At 34.9% G+C, this 26007-nt stretch overlaps 1 protein-coding gene across 2 annotated transcripts in view; it reads right to left on the bottom strand.

Moving 5' to 3' along the window:
- Positions 1–26007, bottom strand: part of CSMD1 (CUB and Sushi multiple domains 1) — a 1270279-nt gene that overhangs the window by 49633 nt on the left and 1194639 nt on the right. For both annotated transcript variants that reach the window (XM_087775441.1, XM_087775442.1), the window contains exons 53-54: positions 22339–22512; positions 16375–16548 (exon numbers count right to left, since the gene is read on the bottom strand). In XM_087775441.1, coding sequence (XP_087631567.1) covers positions 16375–16548; positions 22339–22512 — 348 coding nt within the window. The remainder of the gene's footprint in view (positions 1–16374; positions 16549–22338; positions 22513–26007) is intronic.

The following is a 26007-nucleotide window of genomic DNA, read 5'->3' as shown; positions in this document are numbered from 1 at the left end:
CCTTTGTTTTATATCCCGCAGTGAACATGATGGTTTCTTAGTAGAAAATTATGAAGAGACACTGACGTCTCCATTGCAAACTCCCAACTTTGCTGTCTATTCATCTGAAAGCTGTCTAAAAAGTTATAAATGCCTTCTCCACCCCTCCCCTGTCTTCACTCTAAACATAATGGTATAAATAAAGAAAGACTTAGAATATTATTAGTATTATAAATTACAGCTCATCAAACAATGACAGGAATCTACCTTTCAAGTATATCATCTAGTTCAAATTAATTTTCATGAAAAAGAAACCAAAGGAGAAGAACGTCAGATAGCATTATCATTTTAGAGGTAAGACCTATGGAGTCACTAATGCACTGTTTTTTACTCCTGAATCATATTTTTTTCAAAAGATTAAGTTTTGTCATACATATAATTTAAATTTACTGATTAGCTAATACAGTAGAACAAGTCAGCTTTTGCAAATGTTCATTCATTGAAAGAATATTTCATTCAATCAGCTAAAAAGTATCAGAATTTTAAAGAACTATTAACATCCTAAAATTTGATTTCGGGTGAAAAGCAGTTAAAATAGTTTTTATTTTTCTTTCTCTTTTAAAGGCATAATCTTAAAAGTATTAAATGTTCATGGTTTCAATCTTGCAATGGATTCTAGACAAGCATACACCTAGGTGTAAAGAACATCCCATATGAATCCAAATTTTTCCTTCATAAAAATTATTTTAGAAGTAATACTTGGGAGTGGGGAGAGAAGGCGAACACTCTTTGGCATGAAGCAAACCTATTTGCCATCTATTGATTGTTATTAAAAACACCGAAAATAAAATTGCACAGAAAAGCAAAATACATTTAAAAAACATTAGGTATTACAATGACGTACATAAAGCATTAGTAAGGTATTCTCTAGACTGATGAACAGATGTGGTTAATGGAAGAGACCTGTTTTTTTTTTTTTCCTGAGGAGTAGTAAAGCTACAGAGTCTCCTAATTGAAACTATTCCCATTCTGTTTTTTGGTGAATCCTATGAAATAATTCACCAGAGAAGTTACATTTAGCCTACATTATAACAATTTAGCTTCTATTTAATGCTATGAACATTTATTTAAAGTTAGTGTTATAACCTTATAAATTTTATACATAAATCAGATATGTGCAGGTTAAATAAATATGCGCTTACACTGGGATTTCACTGACAGAAGCAAATACCTTTTTACCTCCTGACGTTTTTTCTGTCCCATACAGGAGGGAAAAATGCAAAGTCCTAAAATCTCACTGTTCCTTGGAAGTTGTGAAAAATTTGGATGTGGAAGTCTGTGTCTCTGTACTTGGTTTGAAGAACTCTGAAAATTCCTGCTTCTGGGAATCTCTATTTAAGAGTACTATCAAGAGAAAATGCTTTATTCTTTTTACATTACACAAAAAAATATATTTCATTCTTTGTTACAGCTTTTTTCCATTATTACTAATCACTGTCAACTAAATCTAATTATTTCCCCGGCAATATAACTATCACCATAGAACAGAGACAGAAGTGAAAGTTTGTAAAACATACAGCCCACTGACATGCAATCCTACCAAAATATTACGCTAGATCTGAATGAGCTCATATGTCTATATTCACAGTGCAATTCTTTGTTACAGAAACTAGCACAGCTCCCAGATGCAACACACGTCACACCCCAATTAACCCTGTTTCTTAGGCAATTAGATGTGATGTAGTGCTGTGTAGATGCTGCAGTGTAGCTTCTGCTTTTGGAACTAGCCTGCATTCTCTGCATATTTATAAGTTGCCTTGTACAAACATATCCTTAAACTCAATCTCTCTACATGTGTCTATACCTAACATTTGAAGCTACATCTGTATTAATATGAAGAATACCAGCACTTGTTCTCTGGCATGAGGCCAGTAGACAGTGGCCATGTCTATGCTGTTGTGCTCTGATACCCTCCAGTCTCAGGTGAATTTCTCTGAACTGCTCATCAGGAATGGTCCTGCTGCCCATGCTAACCCTTGAACCATGCTCCGAACAATTCCTGTGGATGTGCTACTTGGTTCAAATGAAAAACTTGTTGCAGAACCTTCTTAATTAGTAGAGGCAATTTAGTTCCCATGCCCAGGCACTGTTTAGTTTAAAAATATAGATACATTTAATTTCAAATGCAGAAGTGAATGTTTCACAATCTTGCTATTTAGCTAAAATTGCTATTCTATTATAATGCAGTTTTGATCCCCAACTTTACAATAACACAATATCGGTATTGTGACCCATCATATCACACACTGATGTCCAAGGTTGTATGGTATATTTGTACTGGTGCAGAACTGAACTCGGGTCTTCTGAGATCTATGTCCATGCTCTAATCAGTACACCATTTTGCAATGAAACTGCATACTGAAAAGTAACTACAGCAAAATAACACTTTTCCATTCTACTGATATCTACCTATTTTAGCAACCGTATTGATTACCAGCAAGAGCAGCTCTTTCTTTAAATAATCTCTATACAGGTAAAAAAGTATGGAAGTTAATTGTCTTTTCTGACTGTAAAAATCCTCTGGAATAAAAAAAAACCCCAAACACTTTAATAGTTCAAAGGTGAATTAATATCAATTTATCCATCATATTTAAAACTTTCCTGTATCAGAAATCTTATCCTGGTGCAACTAGGACTTCTTGCTGCACTCACACAGATCCACAGTACAGGTGCATGTTTAGTAGCCTGCATTTAATATTACCCATATTTGTTTTACCTCAGTACTATAGCATCAAAAATTGGCCATGTGCAGCTTAAAGAGCACGTATACTTTTACAGTGAGATTTCATTAACGAAAACACAAAACTAGTGGAAATTTTCATGCAGACACATATTACTGGACCTTTTTTGAAGCTATAGGACAAGATTCATATTGTTTGTGTACCTAACTTAGTTTCTTGTGATCTTAAAATTTCTTTTGCAAGAATCTTCCTCCATGTAATTTATATTTTTTAGTTTATTTTCTGCTGGGATTTTTGGGTGGGTTTTGGTTTTGGTTTTTTGTTTGTTTTTTTTTTTTTTTTTTTTTTTGTCTGAGAATGAAGTTTCTTGCCCTTTTACTTCTTTTCTAGGAGCTCTAGATGTCAAATACAAACAGGTTATACTTATAGTACCATGGCTAAAATAACATGATTGTTCAGAATCAGTGAAAATAAAAGTTACAATAGTGCTTATGAAGCCATTAAAGTTAAAAAAGTTCCACATTAATTTTCAGCATCATTTCATTCATTTTCAATCAGTTTGCTCCTACGTGAAAGCTAGTACAGAAACAAAAAGGTAGAGGTGAGTAAATTTGAAGACTGAAAATTATATATTTGAAGAAGAATGATATAATTCCTGGAATTATATGCATTACTTTCAAAATGTTTCATTCTTAAGCTTTTGCACTGAAAGCCACAGGCAAGCACAGGTGGCATTGGTGGTTTGCCCTTGGTTTAGCTGTTTTTATCATAAATGCTTGAAAATAAAAATGCTTGGATTACAATATTTCAAACTTTTTCTTTTCCCCAAAATGATTTTTTTTCTCATTTGATTTTGTTCAGGAAGAAAATAAAACCACCATTAAAACCATGAATTTTGGCCAAGCAAATTTTTTTTGCTATTTAAATGTTAAATAATTCACAAAGCTATGTACAGGGTTTAGCTGCCTTAAAAAAAAATAAAAATATTATTATTGTTCCTTAAAAGTAGTCAAAATAAAATGACAATGGCTGAAATAAGAGCTTTGAAACAAAGGTCTGAATTTATGTTCTTTATTAGGAAGATGGGTTCTATACTGTTCAGCTAGATCAGATGATAATGAATACAAGACAGAGCTTTGAATCACCCTCAAAAGATTGGAAGTTACTCTGTTGTGCTTCTTCCAATGTTTAAAAGCACTAAGTATAGCAAGAATGCATATGTTCTACTGTACAATTTCTGAACTTTCAATGATCATAAGCTGTTAGATATTATCAGTTCTTTCAATTTTAAAGAAAAATATATGTGCATTGAGCATTGTATAGGTGTTGTTTTAGTAATCTACATTACTGTTTCAAGTCTGTCTGACTTCGAATTTACTGACACAGCTACACATGCAATCTAATTCCTATCAAATGAGGGTTATCAATTTCCAATACCTGGATTTGCAAGAGTGCCATTATGCTTCTTTTGCCTTTCACTACTCCTAGGATACAAAAGAACTTAATTGCATACCTTACTTTCTGCACTGGCAAGAGGGCACAGTAGCATTGTTATGCTTGTTCAATACCTTTGGATCAAAAGATTGTCTATAAATCTGAACTTTTCCCTAGTTTCATGCTTCTGACTTTTCGTCAGTTTTCCATTGATAAGAAAATATAAACCTGGTTTATAAATTATCTCTGATACGCAGAACCTTTCCGTATTTTTTTATATTAAACAGCAACAGGATAAAACAAACAGTCCTAGGACCAATTTCTGGAATCAAATCTGTTTACTGTAATTGAAGGCATTAAGGATTACATTAGAGACTCATATGCCCTCTTACACATTTTTCTGACCATAAAAAAAATCTTAACTTCTGCTCTTCAAACCAACAAACCATGAACAGGAGCGATAAAGAATACCCACCTCCAGAACACCAGGACAGTCGTTAAAAGATGTCACTTCAATGATCTTCAGGCTGATTAAGAGCTTAGACTTTATCACATCTTAGGTGACAGCTTGTCTACCACTGCCATTTCAAAAAGTCATTGCTATGTTTTCTCGATAGTCTATGTGAAGACAGAATGAATGCTCTGCAACTGCTTTACCGTGAAAAACACTGCTGTTTTCAAACAGTGCCTCCACGATAGGGCTGCTCTGGGGAGAAAAGTAATGCCTTGCCTGAAGTTTTGAATGAGGGACAGAAATGTGGCATATGCCCTGGTACTCTCTTTTGCTGGAATGGGGTGGATAATAGGCGTCTACAGGCCCAAACCTTAAAAAAAAAAAGGCCTTCCAGAGCAAAAATGCAGACAACTTGCCATGGCTTCGTGGACTATCAGTCACGTGGAAATCTCATTTGGGAGTTGTGAGAACTCCAGAATATCGGAAAGTACTATTTCTTTAAGCATAATATTGAATGTTTATTTTATTTCTAGATCAAAGTGATAAACTGTTTCATTTAAAAATAAACAGTGAAATATTGCACAGCTAAAAATACTGTAAAAGTAAAAATCAGTAACATAAACAGTGAAATGACATTTTAGAATTTGTTCAAAAGAGCAAGTAAAAATGTATTTTCCATTGCTACTTAGTGAATATCATTATTATTGCACTCAAATATACACTGGCTTAGTTGAAACAGAACATTGAACTATTTGGCCAAATTCTTCCAATTTTAATATTGGAATATTCTATTGAAATAGAAGAAAAATCTGAAGTATATTGCAAAATTCTCACATTTATTGAAGGTTTTGCACATTCACAACTACAACTCTTCTCAAAATTTCTTCACATCCTATGGATTATTCAAGTCTTTCCCTAGGTTTAATTTTTAACAAGGATTCACAACAGCTGTCCCCTTTTTTAGTACAGTTCGGATTATTAAAATAAAATAAAATAGAACTGCTTAAAGTTGAAACTTTGGTTTAATGGGTAGGCCTGCCAAGTTACCTTCTGAAAAGTCAATATTAGAAATTAAGAAAGAAGAACTTTGTTTCATGAAGATATGCTGCCCTAAAGCTACCCAAAAGCAATTCTAACTGAATTATCTTTGAAACACAATAGGGAGAATAGAAAAACTTAATTCTCCATGCAGACCAGAAATATGGAATGTTCAAGGAATATATTACAGTCCCAAGGTATGAATTTGTCTGTGTGATACAGTGTTCTCATTCTTGTACCAGTAGTATCTGTTTAGCCAACTCAGTGATGAATAAGACACAGAATAGTCACTGAATGCATAATTTAAGCATGTGCTCTGTGCAACAAAATTCTTGCATCATACATGAAGTTTTATCAAATGATTATGCAAGAGAATACTGTCCCTCAAGCTAAAAAGTCCCTCAAGCTAAAATTGTGCCTGCAGTGCCATTTAACATCAGCTATAGATTTTTAAATATATATATCCACACCTGTGTTGTTGCTAAGGGCTGCCGTAAGGAGTACTTTAGAAAAGAATTTGAGTTGGCCAGCATACAGAACTAAGGCAGTAGTTTCCCTGATTGCCTTCCACCCTGGGGACTTAGTTGTAAATTATGGTGAGAGAAGACAGAGATTGCTTTCTCTCAATGACAGCTGTCAAGGGTTACATGGGAAATGAATTCTGGCACTCTCAATTTAGTCTGTTGAGAAAAGCAGAAGAATGCTTTAAATCTGCCCTGATGACTTTGGAACCTCACACTGAGTAGATTCAAACCGTTGAGGACAAAGAAGTGAAAAGACCATGACAAAGTCCTTTAGGTAGTTTTCTGTTAAAAAGTTGAATGATCATCAAAAAGTACATCATTCACAGTATTTCAGTTCTTGTTCTTGCTCTTGCTCTCTCTCTTTTTTTTTTTTCCTTGACAGAAACAAAGTTAAGCTGCTTTTTTAAACTTTCATATCTGATCAACAGTGGTTTTAAAGTTTTTTATTTGAAAAGTATTGCATTAATATTGGTACCTAGAATATGTATAGGGACTGGCGCTCAGACTGAATAAGAATAGAGAATTCACTCTGACTTTATGACAAATGCTAAGAAATGCTGTCTATAAAAAAAGAAGTCACTGCTTGTGAAAGCACAGTTACAAAATTGCCAGTCTATGGACTTTTAGTAAAGTTCAGTGCAAAGTCAACAATACACAACAATGATAACTGATCAGTGAAGTAAAACAAATATAGACAAAGCAAAAACGGCTCAACTTACAACTTCACTTTGCAAAAGCCTCAAATACATAGGAGTTTGATTTTTTAATTGTTATTTTTTCAGTGGGGGTCAGTTGGAGAGTGATAGAAATTCTGGCCACGTAAACCATAAAACTAAAATATTTATTTAGGAAGCAGAATGTTTTGTGTCTTTACATACATTATTAAAATCTATCAAAAATCTAATGTCCTGACATCACGTTTCTGATGAACTTAGACCAAGGAAATTTTCACTGTAATTAATGTAGTATAAATGTTGTTGATAATAGTGCAAATTAACACTAATAATTTGCTAAATAATATCTTGGTATAAATAAGGCCTTAACTAACATTAATAGATTCAACAGTGTATAGTTCACATTTGTTTGCTTCTGAGATGAAAAGCTAAGACAGACATCGCTTTTAATTGCATTCCAAAATATCTGCGATTGACATAAACATGCCAAATATTCTCTCATTGTTACAAAAAATGCAGTCTTTCTTATGTTTTGTATTGGAAAATTGCTGTCAGAGTGCTCTGATAACTAACCAGCTAACTCTATACTAGAATAAAAATGGAGTAAGAAGTATGTTAAAAGAAGTTTCATGAACTTGCAGTTATTTTTTTAAGCTTTGAACTGAGTTGGTCCAATTTTATAAAACAACACTTTTTTTTTGGAACTCTAGATTAACTAATGTAAAAAGCATGTATTTGTCTCTTGGATACATATGAAATCTCTTCTTCCTATTCCATCCCCAGCATGAATGCAGGCGTTACACTAGCAGATACATCAGCAAGATAAAGTACTTACCTGTCATTGTTCTCTAGATGTGTTTTCTATGCGTAAATTCATTTGTGGGCATCTATGTACAAGTAGTATCAACACAATAACTTTTGTTATAATAGTACAAACTCTGGGGACATGTTTTAAAGTCTTTCTCTTTATATTTTTCTTAATCAGAGCATTGCTTTTCACATGTGAGAGGAACTCTATTCAGTTGCCCCAAAAGATGTTTCTACTACCTTTTGAGATGTCTTTGCCTGATCTCCAGCCAGGTGCCACTCCAGAGAGGTACAGAAGTAATTTTAAGTCCTGTGTCATCTCTGCCAGCTTCAGGTAAATATCTCGGACACTGTATGGCATCTCCCATGGCACCTGACCTCTCTATTTAGGAAACTTAGTTAAGTTCTAATTATCCTTCTGAAGGATATCAACATGCTATCAACATGAATAGACTAGGTATATCTAACATTCAAATATGCAAAAGTCTCAACAAAGTCCTCTGACTTTGGAAAAACAAAACCGAACAAAACACAAAATTTTCTCAGCTTATATGAATTCTTGATACCACCATAGATGGAAAAATGCTTAGGTTCAGAGTTCTTTATCTTTAGATGAGAATAATTGGTCATTAGTCTCGATCTCTCCCACCATTCTATCAGCCATCATCAGAAAGGTTATTTTTCTTGTCAGTGAAGGAGTGGAACATATTACCACTGGTTCAAATGATACACTCACTAAAGAAAACATCACAAAATTGACAGTTCCTTGTAGATACCAGATTCTTGATAAGACAAAAAGTCTAACTGAGCTTTTCAAGAATCTATCAGTAATGAGATAAAAAAAGACAAACCTTTCAAATTAGAAGTTCAGTACAAAACCAGGATAAATGAACAAAGATAGACCCGAATTATTTATTACCAACAAATAGTGTGGACTTACTCATACAGACCGGAGAATGTGAGCTAGCCCAAACCTCTACAACTTTGCCAAACAGATCTTCCCAGTAAAAAATTTCTGGTTTTAAGAAACATGTTTTTAGTAGGAGATAAGCTCTTAAATCTTACTTATAAGAAGATACAATGGATTCTGAAGGGAACAGTAGCAAAGGATATAAACTTTTCCTGACACAGATTATGAATCTGACACTGCCTTATGAACTGGCAGCAGGTGATAGAACAGTTGTTTCCAATGCCAAAGCAAATAAAACAGAGCAAGAAAAGCTTCTTTCAAATCCTTGCATTCTAAAATATGTGGTTAAGTGTGGTGTTTAATACAGCAGTTCTTACTTCAAGCATAATACATGAAAAATGACCTGCAGTGCAATCAGGAGTGCAGAGCCCTGATGACACCATCTGATTCAGTTCTCATTTTGGTGGTTAAGAGTTATTACGAAAAGTAAAAAGTGCAGAGATTGGCTTTCTGTTCTTCCAAAGACAAAATGGAAAGCAGTTCCAAACTGCAAATGGAAAAAAATCCATACTGAACATATTTGGTTTAGGATTTGATATTTTCATAGCTAGTTCTGGGGTAGCATATTCAGGCTGGACCAAGTCCTACTCAGGCAGATTTGCCAAAGAGAAGATAGATTTGGCTATTGGAACTTTTCCGATGCCATTTGATTTCAGCTTAAAGGCAAGTAAACTGACTATTTGACATGTTCTTTGTCAAATAAATAAAGGCAAAGATAGAGTCCATGTGGAGATGAAAATGTCCTATCTCACAAATTATAATTTTAAAATCATATTTCAGTGATCTAAACATTCCAGAAAAAACTATTACAAATCTTAAAAAAATATATATATGATTAAATTTAAATTTTAAAACAGACATTATTGTGTCAATAATTCAAAAAAGTTGGATTTTTATCTCACAAAGTATCCCAACATCACAACAAACCATTTTTTTACTTGTGAAAGAAACAGTAGGAACATGAGTCTTTCCAAGACATGGGTGTTTTAATGATTATGTCACCTCAGAAGACAGATCCAAAATCCAATATTAAAAAATGTGTTCATTTTAATGGATTAAAGGTTTTACTTGCTGTGCCAAAACAAGTTGCCAGAACAGCGGCAAACCAATGTATTGTGTCTATCACCAATGAAATCATTATTAAATCATCAGAATTATGGCATTCTGGAGTAGGGAAGAAATACCACTGTAAACCAGTTCAGTGCTTTCAGTGTATTTAGGATATACAAACATATTTAAGAACTTTGTTTCATACAATTTTTTATCATATGGCTCTAGAGTAGCACATATGACCTTTTGTGTGCACTACTTTTTTTGTCAGGCAAAAAAACTCATATAATTTCTTTGGTAAATTTCCTGCCAGTGACTGACTAGTTAACCTACTACTGACACAATAAATAGAAGCAATGTATCATTGCAAAAGAGTGCCTGAAAACTGCCCAGATCTATTTTCTGAAAATATCAGTGTTTCCCGTGCATACATCATAGCTCAGTTGCAAAATAAAATAAAATAAAATAAAATAAGATAAAATAAAATAATTTTCTGCAAAAGCTTCAAGCAGTAATCTATATTTTGTAGTAACTGCATGAAGAGTCTCAGTGAAGTGAAGCCAAGTTCATTATTGACTCAAGTGAACTCAACCGAGGTTTGAAAGAAAGGTCATACGTAAAATCTCTGTTGAATTAAATGATACAGGTTTGCCAGAAACATCAGTCCCTTCCCAGCAGTATATTTCAGGAGCTGGAAGATATACTTTCTTTGTACACAAATTCATAATTCATAACTAACAATGAACTTTAATACAAATGTTTTTCACCCACTAGACAAAAGCCAATTTTAGAAGGAAAGGCATATGCCAGAAGCAGTGATATTACTTGCTTTAGATAAGTTCTAATCAATTCATTAAGAGTAAATTTGATATAAACCATATAGTTGGCAGAATTTTTTTTTTTAAACATGGATGTAAAATTATCACTTCAGCATGGTTTCATCATTGAAATGTATTTTATTATTTCTTAAATCTAGCCAATAAGGAGTTTTTGCTCTTCTTTCATGTAAATAATGTAATTCAAGATTTATTTTATTTAAGCCTTTTTGGCAAAAAGAATCTCTAAGCATTTTGAACTATGCAGATTCATCTTTTAATCCAAATTATATCAAATTACAAATAAAAAAGTATAATTATCATAAAAATACATTACAGCAATTTTCATAGCATATGGTCCAAAAATATAGTATTTACTGAAGTAAAAATCTTAAATGGTATATCAAATTCTGCTCTCAGTGAAATGATGTAAATGTAATTATGCTATGAGGTTATAGGGAGGCAGTTTACAGAAGAGAAGACTCCTTTGCCCAGATATACAGCTGGAGTTAAACTAAGTAGATGCAGGCAGAGAAGTGTTCTGTGGGAACATGCCTGGCTGATACAGAGGTTTGAACCAGGCTGCTCTGTACTTCTCTTTTCATTCTTTTGAAAGAATATCAAAAGTTTTTGTTTCACGGTGAATTCCTAAATTCATTGTGAGCAGCAGCATATATGGCATCTTCAGCTAGGGTTCTTAACAGTGTCAAGTTAAGCATAAGCTTTGATGCTTGTAGGCTAGAAACAGTACGGTTTAAGGACCTTAGGATTTAGATAATCTCTTATAGTGTTTAGACAATATGTGGAATAAATTTTTACTCATTGAAGTTCCTTTCCTTTTGTTCTGTATTCATCTAATTTGGGGAAAACAGTTGTATCCTCTTTACTTATATGTATCTTTAAGTGTTTTTTGAGTGCTGGAGAGTCATGCAGAGATGGTTAAGAAGCCACCCTAGTTACCCATCTAGTTACCCTAGATCAGATGATCTAGGTTACAGTCTCATAATTTGGTTCCATTTTACCTTAGTCTGTGAGACTGTTTTAATCTGAAAAGCTTGCAGTCTGCTTATTTTTTGGTAACTCTGTATTATGTAGTAGCCTAAAACAGTGGGATCAGCAGAAAAATAGATATGGAGACACCACATACCACCTTAGCAAGATTCTCCAAATACATCTGTCAAAGTCTTTAGTCATAAATTGAATCACAGAATCACAGAAGTCGGAAGGGACAGCTAAAGCAGTCTGCCCAGGGCTTTGTCCAGTCAGGTTTTGAATACCTCTAAGAATTGACGCTCCACAACCTTTCTGCACAATCTGTTTAGGTGTTTGACCATCCTCACAGTTAAAAAGCTTTTTCTTATGTTTCAGTTTGTGCTCTTTGCCTCTTGTACTTTCAGTGGGCACCACTGAGAAGTCTGGCCATCTTTTTTTACACACTCCTTTAGATAAGCATCGATAAGATTTCTCTGAGCCTTCTCTTCTCTAGGCTGAAATACCCCAGCTCTCAGTCTCCTCAAATCACAGTTGAGTCCATGAGGGAAGTTTGTGTTTCTGTGAAAATATATTTAGGAAAGGGCAGAAAATGCCACAGACAGAGGAGGAGGGCACAAAAAAAAATAGTGGGAAACAATAGAGGGAACACTGAGGTTAGAGGAGAAGGTAATCTATGGCGGAGAAGATATTCTATGCAGCCAATGAAGGACCCACACCAGAGCAGATGGATATTCCTGAAGGAATTGCAGCCTGTGGAGAACCCATGCCAGAGAAGAGGACAAGACTGAGAAAGAAGGACCAGGAGAGAGAAACTGCTTCATACTGACTGCCATACTAACCTAAAATAACAAACAATACTAATTCTCAAGACAATTAATACAACATTTAAAAATTTCATATAATTGAAATAAAATCTCCAAAATTTCTACATCAGGGATGCATGTAGTAGGTCAATGGCATAGAAATGCTCTAACACTGATTTGCTTAAACAGAAGTTGATATTAACTATTCCCTTTGCACTGCAACTAAATATCTTCTAGTGCACAAATACAACAGTTATTGTTACTTCAGATAGTATATTCCTCTACAGAACCCAAAAGTAGGATTTCTTAAAGAAACTTTATGACCTAGCTCTTTCTCAAACAGTTTAAATGCCAACATGGATTTCAAGGTTGATCACCTTGAATCTAGAGAAACTGAAAACTTTATAACTTATCTCTTTTTCAAACATTTCAAATGTCAACCTGTATTTCAAGGCTGATCATGCTTCAACATTTCTGTATTAGTCTGACCATCTTTTTTTCTCCCACTAATTGTGAGTTTCTTACACTGTGCCAAGGCTCGGAGACTCAGCTTTCATTCTTTACTTCTTGTACATCTTCATTTTTGTAAATTCTAAGACAGAGGCCGTGACATTTGAGTAATACTTACAGTTTTAATTGTATTTTAAATAAAATGCTTGCTGGTGCATGACAGAAAAGAATCTAATTCTTTCTTTTAACTTGAGATTACATTCTCCCAAATCATACACTAACCTTTCCAGTATAGAAAAACAATTAATTATCCATTCTCTATACTGACCACTATTTCAAAATGTAATTATATAAATACTTAAGCTACACTTAAACAACAACAATTAAATCTTTATTGATTAGAGTTCCTAAACAGCTCTATGCTTTGTAATACAGAACTACAGTTAAGAAGCAGACAAGCAGTAGGTGACAAGATTAGGTGGGTCCTCACCGTTCATGATGGAAGAGATACAAGTAAGCCACTGAAAAATACCTGTTGCTATAGAGAAAGAAGTACTAAGTGAAGGGAAGAATGAAGAAGCACTGAGTGAAAGGCAAAAGTCCAACTTTACACCACCTGCATGAGAATAAACAAAACTGTAGGTAGTCAACTGAGAGAACTCTGGACCACTCCATTCTGATAGGAGTTTGCCATTCCTAAGTGAATGGATCTTGGCAGAGTTGCCTTTATAATATTCACTACTTTCAGAAAACCAAACCCCCTAAACAAGATTTCAGACCATAAATTGGCCTGGATCAAACTCAAATTCATGTGATGAATTAGGAAAGGAAAATGAAAGTAGACAGGATAGACAACTGAAATAATGTTGGACTAACTGTAAAGCTCCTAATTCTTATTTTCTTATTTTTAAAATCTTCTCAGCCTATGCATTATTTTTCATAAATTTCCTTTTTTTTTTCTTTCACTTTCACTTGTTTTCCTTTTAATAAATGTACTTGCATTCAATGCAAATAGCTGAGTAACTCAGCTTGTAAATGGGATTGACCTTCAGTAAAACCATGCAACCTCTGCCTGTGACAGTCAGAGTAGATCTGGACTACATCTACAGGGTTTGTGAAAAAGTGTATATTTTCAACAAATACAGTCTTACTTAAATGCCTCACAGATGAGACAGAGGAGTTTGTTCACTAAAGTTTAGCAATACAAAACAGTATAAAAAGGGGGAAAAAAGTACATGAACCTAAATAGGAACAGTTTGCTAATTTCTGCTTCTCTATTCTGATAATTATATTGCTATGCTAGTTAACTCACTTGAATAAATTCAGAGGGTAGTGACTGAAGGAATTGCCATCTCTGTATTGTTTTAATGAGAATGAAAGATCTAATTCCACACATACTGCACTTGAAATTGCATCAGCTATCTCTGAAACAATATGATGAGCTAATCACCAAAGATAATTATTATTCTTAGGAACAACCATTGTAATACAATATGATTTTTAATAAACCAACAGGTGGAGATAATGAAGCTACCAATAGCTGAAGTTAACTTTTACGATGTGATTTTTAGCCTCAATGTTAGTATCCTTAGCACAACTTCACTGACTGCAATTTCCTTTAGCACATTAAAGACAAATTACAAAGGACAAAAAGCATAGTACTTACATTGATTTAATATTTAAGTGAGCATTTCTTCAGTGAAAGAAAATACTCAGGAAAGGCTTACTAGCCATTGCATTTCTGGAGAAGTTATTTTATCTGCTTTAGTATTAACCCACTTTTCAACAAGCTGTCTAACTTGGACCTGTCTAATCAGAGAGGACAATAGAATTTCAGACTTGTATTCTCAATAGTGGAAGATGAGATGATTTAAAAAATCACGTTTTTTAAATTTGTAAAGTAATCTTTAGCTTCTTAATTCTGTAGTCAGCATTCAGGTATGAGATACAATCCATGCAAAAGAACTGAAAGGTTCATCAGCCTGAGGAATAACCTCAGAAGTGACTTGTATGATATTCCTTTCAGAGGATGCATGATTTAGCAAAGATTTGCCAAATTATGTCACAGAAGGAAAATCTTGCCAGCCTTGCCAATTCCAATTTAACACTCAAAAATCTATCTTAGGTATAATATATATATAATTTCTATATATATGCATACATGTATAGATAGATCAATTGATCAATCGATTGATTGATTGATCTTTGTGTTCTATTTCTTTGCATGTTCCATACCAGGCAAAACCATCAGGTTTTTTCCAGAGACTGAGCATTTTTTATTTGGTTTGCATTTACACATTTGCAAATTAGTACTGCTGTTAAAAGTTACAAATGGACTCAGGCAATTCCAGCTTTGTAAAGGGAATATGACCAGGAACAACATTTTAAAATTAGATCCATTAAAATACATTTCCTTCTGGAGCCTTCACAAAAAGAGCACTAAAGGATATACAGTATCTCAAAAACTTTTCTCCAGGCTTTTGAGATCTTTCAGTATATCTTACATGATTCACCTCATGTCCTGCCTTTCACCTCTCTGACAATTTGCATCTATTCTATAGCCAGAAGATATTCAATCTGCCTTAGTGATTCAGAAGAAAACATTTCACAATATAATTAAATATTATTAGCATCTTATTGGATTCAGCATTGAGAAAGCATATACTACACCTGTACCAGCTGTTTTGGGACATACAACATAAAAACAATAGACCAATGAACAGATTTTAGTGGTCTGATAAAGATATTCGTGGAACTGACCAAAGATTTTATATTAGCTCAATATTCTGCAACAATAGCCAAAGGTTGAGGAAAATAAATAAAAACAATGATCATAAACAGAAAGAGTAACAATAGGGTAACTTCAGAGAGTTGTTTCCCTATTAATCTTAACTACATTACTGGCATCTGGATAAATAAATGATAAGGACATAATGAAATCTGAGAACTTTGGATTGTATTTTAAAATGGTTTCTTTTTGTCCTTCCCTAGTATGTACATTTGATACACAGGTTTCTTTGTAACACAAAACCTTGCTTCATTCTCATCTCTCAAACATCTCCATCTCACCCAGAGCACACGAGTAATCAAATTCAGATATGTCTTTGCAAAAAACCAATCAGAATTAAATCTTACTTTATCATTTTTTTCTGGACAAAGAAAAGTCAGGTTTCACTTGTACAGAAGTTATGAACAACTCTCAGGTATTGCTAGGAATTACAGAAGAATTAATAGTGTTTTGATGCATGAATATTCATTTGCATAACTATGTTTTAATAGGAGTAATGAACCATTTATGGAAACTGTACTCTAGCGCACCTAATTCAGGCTAGATAGCCAACTGTGATTTATTAATGTAATATATCTTTTGTGAAACAAAGTACACTTTATATGTCTATAAACTAAATGCTAGGGATTGCAGTCTGACAACTTTGAGGTAAAATACTGAAAAGCCTAGGCTTCCCCAATACTCAGCACTAACTCCATTTTCCAATATAGAAATTCAAAAACTCAAATGAAGGTGGCAATAAGTTCCTAAAGGTCAGGTCTCTAAATTATATCCCAACATTTTGAAGGCAGGGTAAAGGATCATGCCTGAAATAAGTCATTAGAGAGCAGAGAATGTATGAGGAAGTTTCTTACCTCGGCAGTTGGGTAAAGGGCTACTCCACTGCCCATTGCTTCGGCACTGTGCTCGAGAAGCACCCTGAAGTAAGTACCCAGTGTTGCAAGTAAAATTTACAACATCATTTAAATTGAATTCACTGCCATTAGTCATTCCATGAGCTGGATTCCCAGGATGTCCACATGTGATTGCTGTTAAAAGAAAAATAGGCAGGCTAGCATCTAACTGAAAGGTATTGTTCCATGGAATCACTTGCAGGTTGGAGCTCTTTTGTTGTTTTTTCTTTTCTTTTTTTTTTTTCTCTTCTGAATTTGTCTTTTATATTTATAGAAGAAATTTAAGAAAAACTAGTATGTTTTTCAGAATTCTATGTTATTGAGAATTCTTTACTGTCAGGAGAAAAATCTTAATTTTTCAATAAAACTTTTAGAATCCACTTTTTACCTTATGTTTAAAGTTGTAATATAAATAATAATTATATATATATATGCATTTTGACACCCATCTGATATGTGTTAGACATTAAAAAATATAGAGTTCACTGTATTTCTTGCTAATGCAAATAATTTTTTTTTTTTCCTTGAAAGCTTCAAAATGTAGTAGGGCCAAACAAATTGAATTTGATATACTGCTTCAGAGCATTCTGGAGTTCTGAAGCATTCCTATTCCAAAGTTCCTGAGTTGCTTTACTGAAGCAGTGAACCTTTAAATCAGATTATCTTATGACAGTAGAGAAATCATTGTTGGGAGTAAATCTTTCCCAATATATGTATTACATATGTTGATTATTATTAAATGACACTTATAAAATACACTTGTTATGGTCAAGCTCTACCTTTCCACATGACAAGACATTAAAATAATGTAGAAAAATATAGACAAGAATAGATACTGACAGTATAAAATCAGAATGTATATATAGACACACACACCCCCCCCCCCAACATTGTGCTAGTGATGTTCATTGAGCAGAATGAAGCCCGCATAATCCAAGGGGAAATGGTTCGTGACCTGCTACACCACTTAGACACACACAAGTCTATGGGGCCAGATGGGATCCACCCAAGGGTACTGAGGGAGCTGGCAGAAGTGCTCACCAAGACACTTTCAATTATTTATCAGCAGTCCTGGCTAATCAGGGAGGTCCCAGTAGACTGGAAGCTAGCAAAAGTGAACCCATCTACGAGAAGGGCCAGAAGGAGGATCCAGGGAACTACAGGCCTGTCAGTCTGACCTCAGTGCTGAGGAAGGTTATAGAGAAGATCATCCTGAGTGCCATCACACAGCACGTACAGGACAACCAGGGGATCAGGCCCAGTCAGCATGGGTTTATGAAAGGCAGGTCCTGCTTGACTGACCTGGTCTCCTTCTATGACAAGGTGACCCACTTAGTGGATAAGGGAAGGGCTGTGGATGTTGTCTACCTGGACTTTAGTAAAGTCTTTGACACCGTTTCCCACAGCATTCTCCTGGAGAAATTGTTGCTCATGGCTTGGATGGGCATACTCTTTGCTGGGTAAAAAACTGGCTGGATGGCTGGGCCCAAAGAGTTGTGGTGAATGGAATTAAATCCACTTGGCAGCCGGTCACAAGTGGTGTTCCCCAGGGCTCAGTATTGGGGCCAGTTCTGTTTAATATCTTCATCAGTGATCTGGATGAAGGGATCGAGCACACCCTCAGTAAGTTTGCAGACAACAGCAAATCGGGCGGGAGTGTTGATCTGCAGGAGGGTAGGAAGGCTCTGCAGAGGGATCTGGACAGGCTGGATTGATGGGCTGAAGCCAACTGTATGAGGTTCAACAAGGCTAAGTGCCGGGTCCTGCGCTTGGGTCACAACAATCCCATGCAATGTTACAGGCTTGGGGAAGAGTGGCTGGAGAGCTGCCCTGCAGAAAGGACCTGGGGGTGCTGGTTGACAGCTGACTGCATACGAGCCAACAGTGTGCCCAGGTGGCCAAGAAGGCCAGCAGTATCCTGGCTTGTGTCAGAAACTGTGTGGTCAGCAGGACCAGGGAAGTGATCTTCCCCCTGCACTTGGAACTGGGGAGGCTCACCTCAAATACCGTAATCAGTTTTGGGCCCCTTACTACAAGAAGGACATTGAGGTGCTGTAGTGTGTCCAAAGAAGGGCAACAAAGTTGGTGAAGGGTCTAGAGCACAAGTCTTATGAGGAGCAGCTGAGGGAGCTGGGGTTGTTTAGCCTGAAGAAGAGAAGGCTGAGGGGAGACCTCATTGCTCTCTACAACTACCTGAAAGGAGGTTGTAGCAAGGTGGGGGTCGGTCTCTTCTCCCAAGTAACAAACGATAGGACGAGAGGAAATGGTCTCAAATTGAGCCAAGAGAGGTTTAGGTTGGATATTAGGAGAAATTGCTTCATGGAAAGGGCTGTCAAGCATTGGAACAGGCTGCCCAGGGAAGTGGTTGAGTCCCCATCCCTGGCGGTATTTAAAAGATGTGTAGATGTGGTGCTTAGGGACATGGTTTCGTGGTGGACTTGGCAGTGCTAGGTTGACAGTTGGACTTGATCTTAAAGGTCTTTTCAAATCTAAGCAATTCTATGACTCTATGTTTATAATACTCAAATATCATATATACAGGTTTATCTTTTGCTTTATATCTTTATGGTTTGGGGTTTTTTTTTAATTGAAGAGACAAGTGAAAAATAATTTAAATGTGTTTCTTTTTATTTTATCACGAACTTCAACTGTGAAACAGTATTTTCAACAGTACCTGATCTTTGGGAATTAAATAGGACACCTTCCTGTGTACAGACTTATGTATTTAGCCCTTAAATTTTGTAAATACCTCTACTTAAATCCCTTGAATCCTTTCTCATTTGTGGCATTTGAAGTTGAAATCTTAAACATAAGAATAAAATCTTACCACGTGCATAGGATCAACTTTATTCTAGCCCAGTTGCATTTTTATACTGTTACAGATGATCAAGTTTCAACAAATAAAGAAATTTCCAGGGCCATACTAAATACGTTAACATAATTCTTATATAAAAAAACCTGTTGAATTAAAACAATGCTATTACCTTGAACTTCCTGCAGTTTCTTGAACAAATTGTATGTCAGAGGTTTTAACAACACAAAATTTAGTTCTCTTGTAAAAATTCTGATAATGAAGGATGATTCTGTTCAGTTGACCTTTTCAACAAAAGCATACCCTAGTCATTCAGCTCCTGTTTAGACCTCATCACTCGTGACAGGATTCTGGTTTTTGTGACATCTTCCAGAAACTAAAGATCTCGGACACTGAGATCTTAATTACTGCATCTAGCTCTGCCACTGCTTCATTATAGTTACTAGATATCATTGACCTGTTGACTGATCAACACTGCTGTAGTTGGATTCACACTGTAGCAAGTACTTAAAAGCATCTTCAAAAAAAAAAAAAAAGCAAAGTAGATAATTTTGTCATTATAGTGTTTTCAATCACCACTCGGCTTTCATGCAATCAATTTAATATTGTTTACCGAAGCAGTAGCCAAGACATTTCAAATAAAGGTTACTACTGTTGTTTTTTTGCTGTCTAAATGATGAATTACAAATTCCTTCTTCCATCCTAATATAAATAACTACCCTATGTATGCATGCACACTCATGCATATGTATCCAAACACACACTTAGTCCTAAATATGTCATGGGAAAATAGATGTACTTGGAATGTCTGAAATCAATACTCATTAAGGAATTACACATTTCCCTATTATATTGCAAAGAAATCAACCGACTTAATGTAATATAACTCTCAAATATATACTCCAGTCTTTAACACAGTATCTTTCTTAGACCCTGGAGACTTCCATCTCACCACAGAAAATACATAACCCAGAAGAAACAATGGTAGTACTGATAGTACTTGGACAACAAAAAAATCCAGTTTGAGTACCCAGCTATATAACTAAGCCTATGTTTTGGTCATCATTAAAACTTTTAGTAAAGAAGGTTACTCTCCTGATTTTTGTTGTGCTGTTACTCACAAGGAACTAATCAGAGATCTTCACATTTCATGTTAACTCCCAATAACCAGCAAGTGAAAATCTTTCAGAAAATATTTGGCTAAAATGTGGTCCAACTGGTTATCCAATAAAGAGATAGGGAAACACCTGTGTGTCACAAATTGTGCAAGATGAAGGAGGCTGACCTTCATATGAAACTAAGAAGCTTAAGTAGTCATGGGTGGAGTACTCTGAGTACTTTTGTAGAGAGTATTTTTTGAAGATTACAATGTCTATTATTTACAACCCTGAAATTCCTTTCAAACTCAATTAGAAATATAACAGGATGTGTGATCTTCTGTAAAAATCTTACAAAATAGAGACCAATTTGTGGTAAATTTTCAGGGGCACAGCCCATAACTTCTTTATGGTACCTCTGCCATATTTCTAGTTCCAGATCCACACTGCTTAGTCAGAGGACCATTTCAGTATCGCATTAGAGAGCACATTTCTAGCACTGGTAAACAGTATGTTTTCACTTTCCTTCCTTTCAGAAATAACAGAGCCATTTTTATGAGAATTTTTAATAAATAAATAAATAAACAAATAAATGTGGGAAAATGATCTGAAGCTTGGATGCTGACATAAAAAAAAATTCATTTTGCATGGCTCTTTAGTCTGGCAGAGTTATAAGCAAAAGAAAACCATGTTGTAATGGAAAGTATTAGGCAACTTATAATGACAGTAATTGCTGCCAGTTCTTCTCATAACAATAATGATAACATCAATTTAGGAAGAAACAGCCTCCCACCCCCCTTCAGCTTTGCCTCTTTCTTTTAAAGGGATTTTATTCACTGCACAGTAAAATTAATCCACTGAAAGTAATAATGCTAGCTGGTGGCATTTCTCCTTTGATGAATATGAATCACTTGAAGATATAAATAGGATTTTAAAAGGACAATGACATTTAGCAAATATTTCCTGCAGCTGTATACAGGTAGAAATTTTCATTTTACCACTGAGAAAGAAAATACTGAACATTTTGAAATCTAATGACTTACTAGAAATGAAACAAAGATACTAACATGGACTGAACAGAAAAGCTGATCATCTCAGTGACTATCTCTGTGTAGACAAAAATACATCTGTCTGAATTGCAGACATCTTAAAAAATTACAAAATTGAAATAATTGATACAAATACTCCATTAAAAATAACAAAAAAATTATAAAATGGGAAGCTTTATTAAAACTTAAAAAGAATAATAAAATCAACTGCACAATAAAGTAGTAGACTAAAAAGCAGAGAAATCAAACTTGACTGTGATTTCAGTTTGATGAAACATCAGGCTGATGTTTCATAAAATGTCAGAAAACCTGCCATGCAAATGAGGATGGAAGTAGAGTAGAAAAGACTCGACAATTCCAGTAATTAATTATGGAATTTTCAAAAGTAGATGAATTAAGAGCAAAAAAAAAATCCTACTAAAGGGAATAAAAAAGCTAACATTTTCTTCTAACAGATGTGGTATAGTCCAATACCATGTCTGGGCTTCCACTGGTAAATATTAGGAGGCCAACTTGGAAAATGGACAGTCACCATCAAAACTGCACAGACGAACACTATTCCAGCTTTTCCCACCAAGCAATGAAAATAGACCAAGGGATTTTAGTATTCCTAATGAAAAAATAGCATAAAGGCTCAGTAAGCCCACACTTGACATAGAAATTATGACTGGAGAAAAAGATAGATGAAGTTATACAGTTGCAGCCTGCTGTTCATCCCACTTTAATGCCTATGTCATCCTGTTTCTGAAACAACAGAAGTCAGAAATTACTGGATATAGTTATTCAGTCTGTGCTAGGTTAGAAACTGAATTAGATTATCATAATGACCCTTGTAATTGAAAATAAGTCTAATAAATATCTGATCTGAGCACCTCATTCAAACACCTTTGAACATCCAATCCACTGTTAATGTTCAATTGCATTTAAAATAGTAGTAATAATTCAATGAAAAATTAATTATACTTACGGACACAAACAGGAGTTTGTCCAGACCATTTGTGATCCTGTAGGCAAATTCTGACAGATGTACCAACAAGTCGAAAGCCAGGATTACACTGGTAGACTACAGTATCGCGATAACTGAAACCATCTCCACTAATATGACCATTTACAATTGGATCTGGAGAACCACAGTGACCAGCTACAATAAAAGAACAACCCGTCAAAAATGTATATTCTTACAAACCTTGCCAACATTTACAAGAATGCTGATAGGAAAACAAAATTTAATCCTCACTTTCAATAAACAATATATTAGGGTCAAATACTTCACTGTACAGAACAAGTTCTGAGGTTAAAAACTACAAGTGGTATTCCTTCTACTTTTTTATTGTGAAGTGATATTCAAATGGTTTTACTTTTCATATGTATAGTTTCTACAGATTCTGTTGCAGAAATGACAAATTTCTAAGAAGTATGTCTGGAAAATGTAAATTGCAAATGTCTGAAATTACAAATCATCCAGTTTAATTGCTAGAAAACTGACAATTTTAACAAAGATATTTTTTTCCCCTTTGCCTTAGTAAGGTTGCCTTTTCCCTTAGAGAAATGTGAACTAAAATGTCTTTAACTCTCAAACCCATACTATTATTTCCTTATAGAGTTCTGATTTCTCTTATTCAATATTTGCCTCGGATTTTGCAAGATCATCTTTACTAATAAATTAAACATGGTTGGGACCATTCTCTGGCAGAAGCCAACCAGCACAGAGCAGTCCACATCCATAAAATGAAAATCTCTTGCCCTCCAGACCAGCACAGCTGCTAGGAAGCTTCCTACCAGGATCAGTACTAGTTTAAGCTAACTTGAACTGTTATTGGAAATTGTCTTGGAGAACCTTAGCCAAAAACACGTCTAGGCATTGTTTTAATGATTTAATAGGAGAGATGATCAAGTTTCATACTTATTTGCATGTCCCGGTGTTGTTATTTTATTAGAACAAACATAGCCCTTGTTATTATACATATCCAACATATAACTGATTTCTCACTAGCAGGTCTTCAGACATTAGTAGACAGATCCTAAGACTAATAAAATTTTAAAAAAACCAAAACAAACCCAAATCCTCATTTTTAAAAAAAGTAAAGAAAACATAAATCATTTCTGTGGGATCACAGCCAGTCTATTGCCTTCAAGAGAAGAAACACTGAGTCATTTCAGATATGTATGTATGTCCCACTTAGCTATATTAGCTCCTTTACAATGCCATTTAGGCCCTGATTTATATTTATTTATATTTATGTTTATGTATTTATATTTATATTTATATTTATATTTATATTTATATTTATATTTATATTTATATTTATATTTATATTTATATTTATATTTATATTATTTATATTTATATTTAATAGAAATTTTCTCCAGCTTAATTTAAAGCCTGCAACATAGAAAGCAGGTTTCTATACAGACGTCTCAAAAAAAAAAAAATCCACAGCTAAGTATATCTTGTTATGTTCAAATATTTCCTAACATTCAGCTCCAGCTTCTACAATTAGGTTCATATTTACTTATTAATGTCTTTTAGTAATGAATTCTAAAAAGTGTTTTTATTTGTGTTTATTCTTTCCCAGTAATCACCTTTATGTTATCTTCAGCTGATTCTTAGCTAAAGTGACATATTTAACACCTTTTCTGTGCTTGTAAATTCATATTCATGTCAAAATTATAATAAACTCTTCTTTATATTGCTTTCCAATTTGATCAGTACATGTAAAATAGCCACCTTCTCCAGCTGTACAAAGTCATGGAAAGGAAGGAATGTGTACCAGCACTGTTTCCTCCTTAGTTACATCAGCTGCTGTTAAACAATACAGAATGCATTACTCCAGGGTAATAGCACTCTTGGCACTAAGGAAGACAAGTAATGATTTTATTCTCTCCAGATTCTTCATTCTGTTTGAAAACAGAGTTGCTGAGCAGGAAACTATTTCTCTTTACTGATTAAAGAGGAGAAAAAAGTTTATTTTTTTAGTGACACTGATTAATTACAACTGGCAATAATTTAATCTGAAACTATGCTAAGTCCTCATTTTGGATGTGAGGACAGGGACCTGAGGCTCATGACCACTGCTAGAATGGGGGTGTGTGTGTGATGTTCTGTTTCACACAGGCTGTATCCATCAACAGCAGTCTTTGCAACTTAGCTTCTTTGGGATTGAATCTGCTTTCTACTAAAGCCCCTTTAATAACGCTAGACAGTATATTTCATTTACACTTAATGGTTTTTCTGAAATCCTAGAAGGGTAAAACACATACCACTAGATTTTTCATACATATAGTATTACTATAATAATCTTAATTGTAGGATTGCTGATGTCTTTAAGAAGACATTGTGATATTGTTCGGTAAATTTGTGGAAGAAAGCATGAATGTAAGCTTTTCACTCTCAACTTTTTACACAGCCACTCGTCCCCTGACAGGGAGTATGGCAAAAAAGAGTAACACGAACATTGAAAGCACATTTTTGCTCCTTGAAATGTCTCATGGAATAATTTACCATATTGTTCTCAGTCCAAATTACTACTATGATCCCCCTTACCATTTTCTCTCTTCCAGCCTCGCTCAGCCTCTCCTTGTCTATCACATACTCCAGGCCCTAGCCCCTTAATGGGCCCTTCCTCTGGACTTGCTTCAGTTTCCAGTATCTCTTGTATGGTGGAGGACACAAAAACTACACAGTTTTCCATAAGCATGCTGAAGAGGAAATAATAACTGTGACCCACTGACTACACTGCTGCTCATACAGTCCAGTCTGTGATCGTCTTTACTGCAAGGCCACACTTTAAACTCTTGTTCAGCCTCTCCACTAGGTCACCTGGGTTGCTTTCTGTAAAGCTTCTTTCTATCCAGTCAGTTCCAAGCTGATACTTGTTTACGGCATTATTTCAGGAAAAGTGCAGGATTCTGTATTTGTCTTTGTTGAACTTCATGAGCTTCCTGTTGGCCCATTCCTCCAGATTCCCAACGTTCCTCTGTCTAGCAGTACTGCAATCCAGCATATCAACTGTTCTCCCATCATTTGCTGTCATCCTCAGATTTGTTGAGGCTGCACCCCAACCTGTTATCCAAGTCACTTACAGAGGCTGGATGGTATTGGCCTCAGTAGTCATCCTCAGTACCCACTGGTTACTAGTCATACTTTGAATCATGAAACACTACCCTCAGAGTTTGGTCGTTCAATTAGTTTTCCACCCATTTTGTAGTCCTCCCATCCAGTCCCTGTCTTCTCAATTTGGGTACAAGGATACTATGGAAGACTTGTTTCAAAAGTTTTGCTACAACAGAAAGTGAAAGAAATCTACTGCTGAAATCTGCTGAAATCTACTTCCGATGAAACAATCATAAGAAAAGGCGGTAAGATTATTAAGGTTTGCTTTTGATTGTTCCATCCTGTCTGTTCCCAATTATTCTCCTGTTTTCCCTATGCCTGGAAATGGACATAATTCCTAATACTTGCTCCCTAATTTTTTTCCAGGGACTGAGGTGAAATAGCTAGCCTCTTGCCTTCTTTGGAAATCTGATGTTATACTTGTTTTTTTTCCAGTAATTGCAGTTGTTCCTGCCTTTCAAGTATGGTAGAAAGTGACCTCACAATGACATATGCCATCACCTCAGACTTATCCACTCAAAA

Source organism: Nipponia nippon, unplaced genomic scaffold (genome assembly GCF_047370975.1).
Source record: "Nipponia nippon isolate SJK-2023a ecotype South Korea unplaced genomic scaffold, ASM4737097v1 scaffold_4, whole genome shotgun sequence".
Lineage (NCBI taxonomy): Eukaryota > Metazoa > Chordata > Aves > Pelecaniformes > Threskiornithidae > Nipponia > Nipponia nippon.
This window is presented reverse-complemented; position numbering and strand designations above follow the sequence as displayed.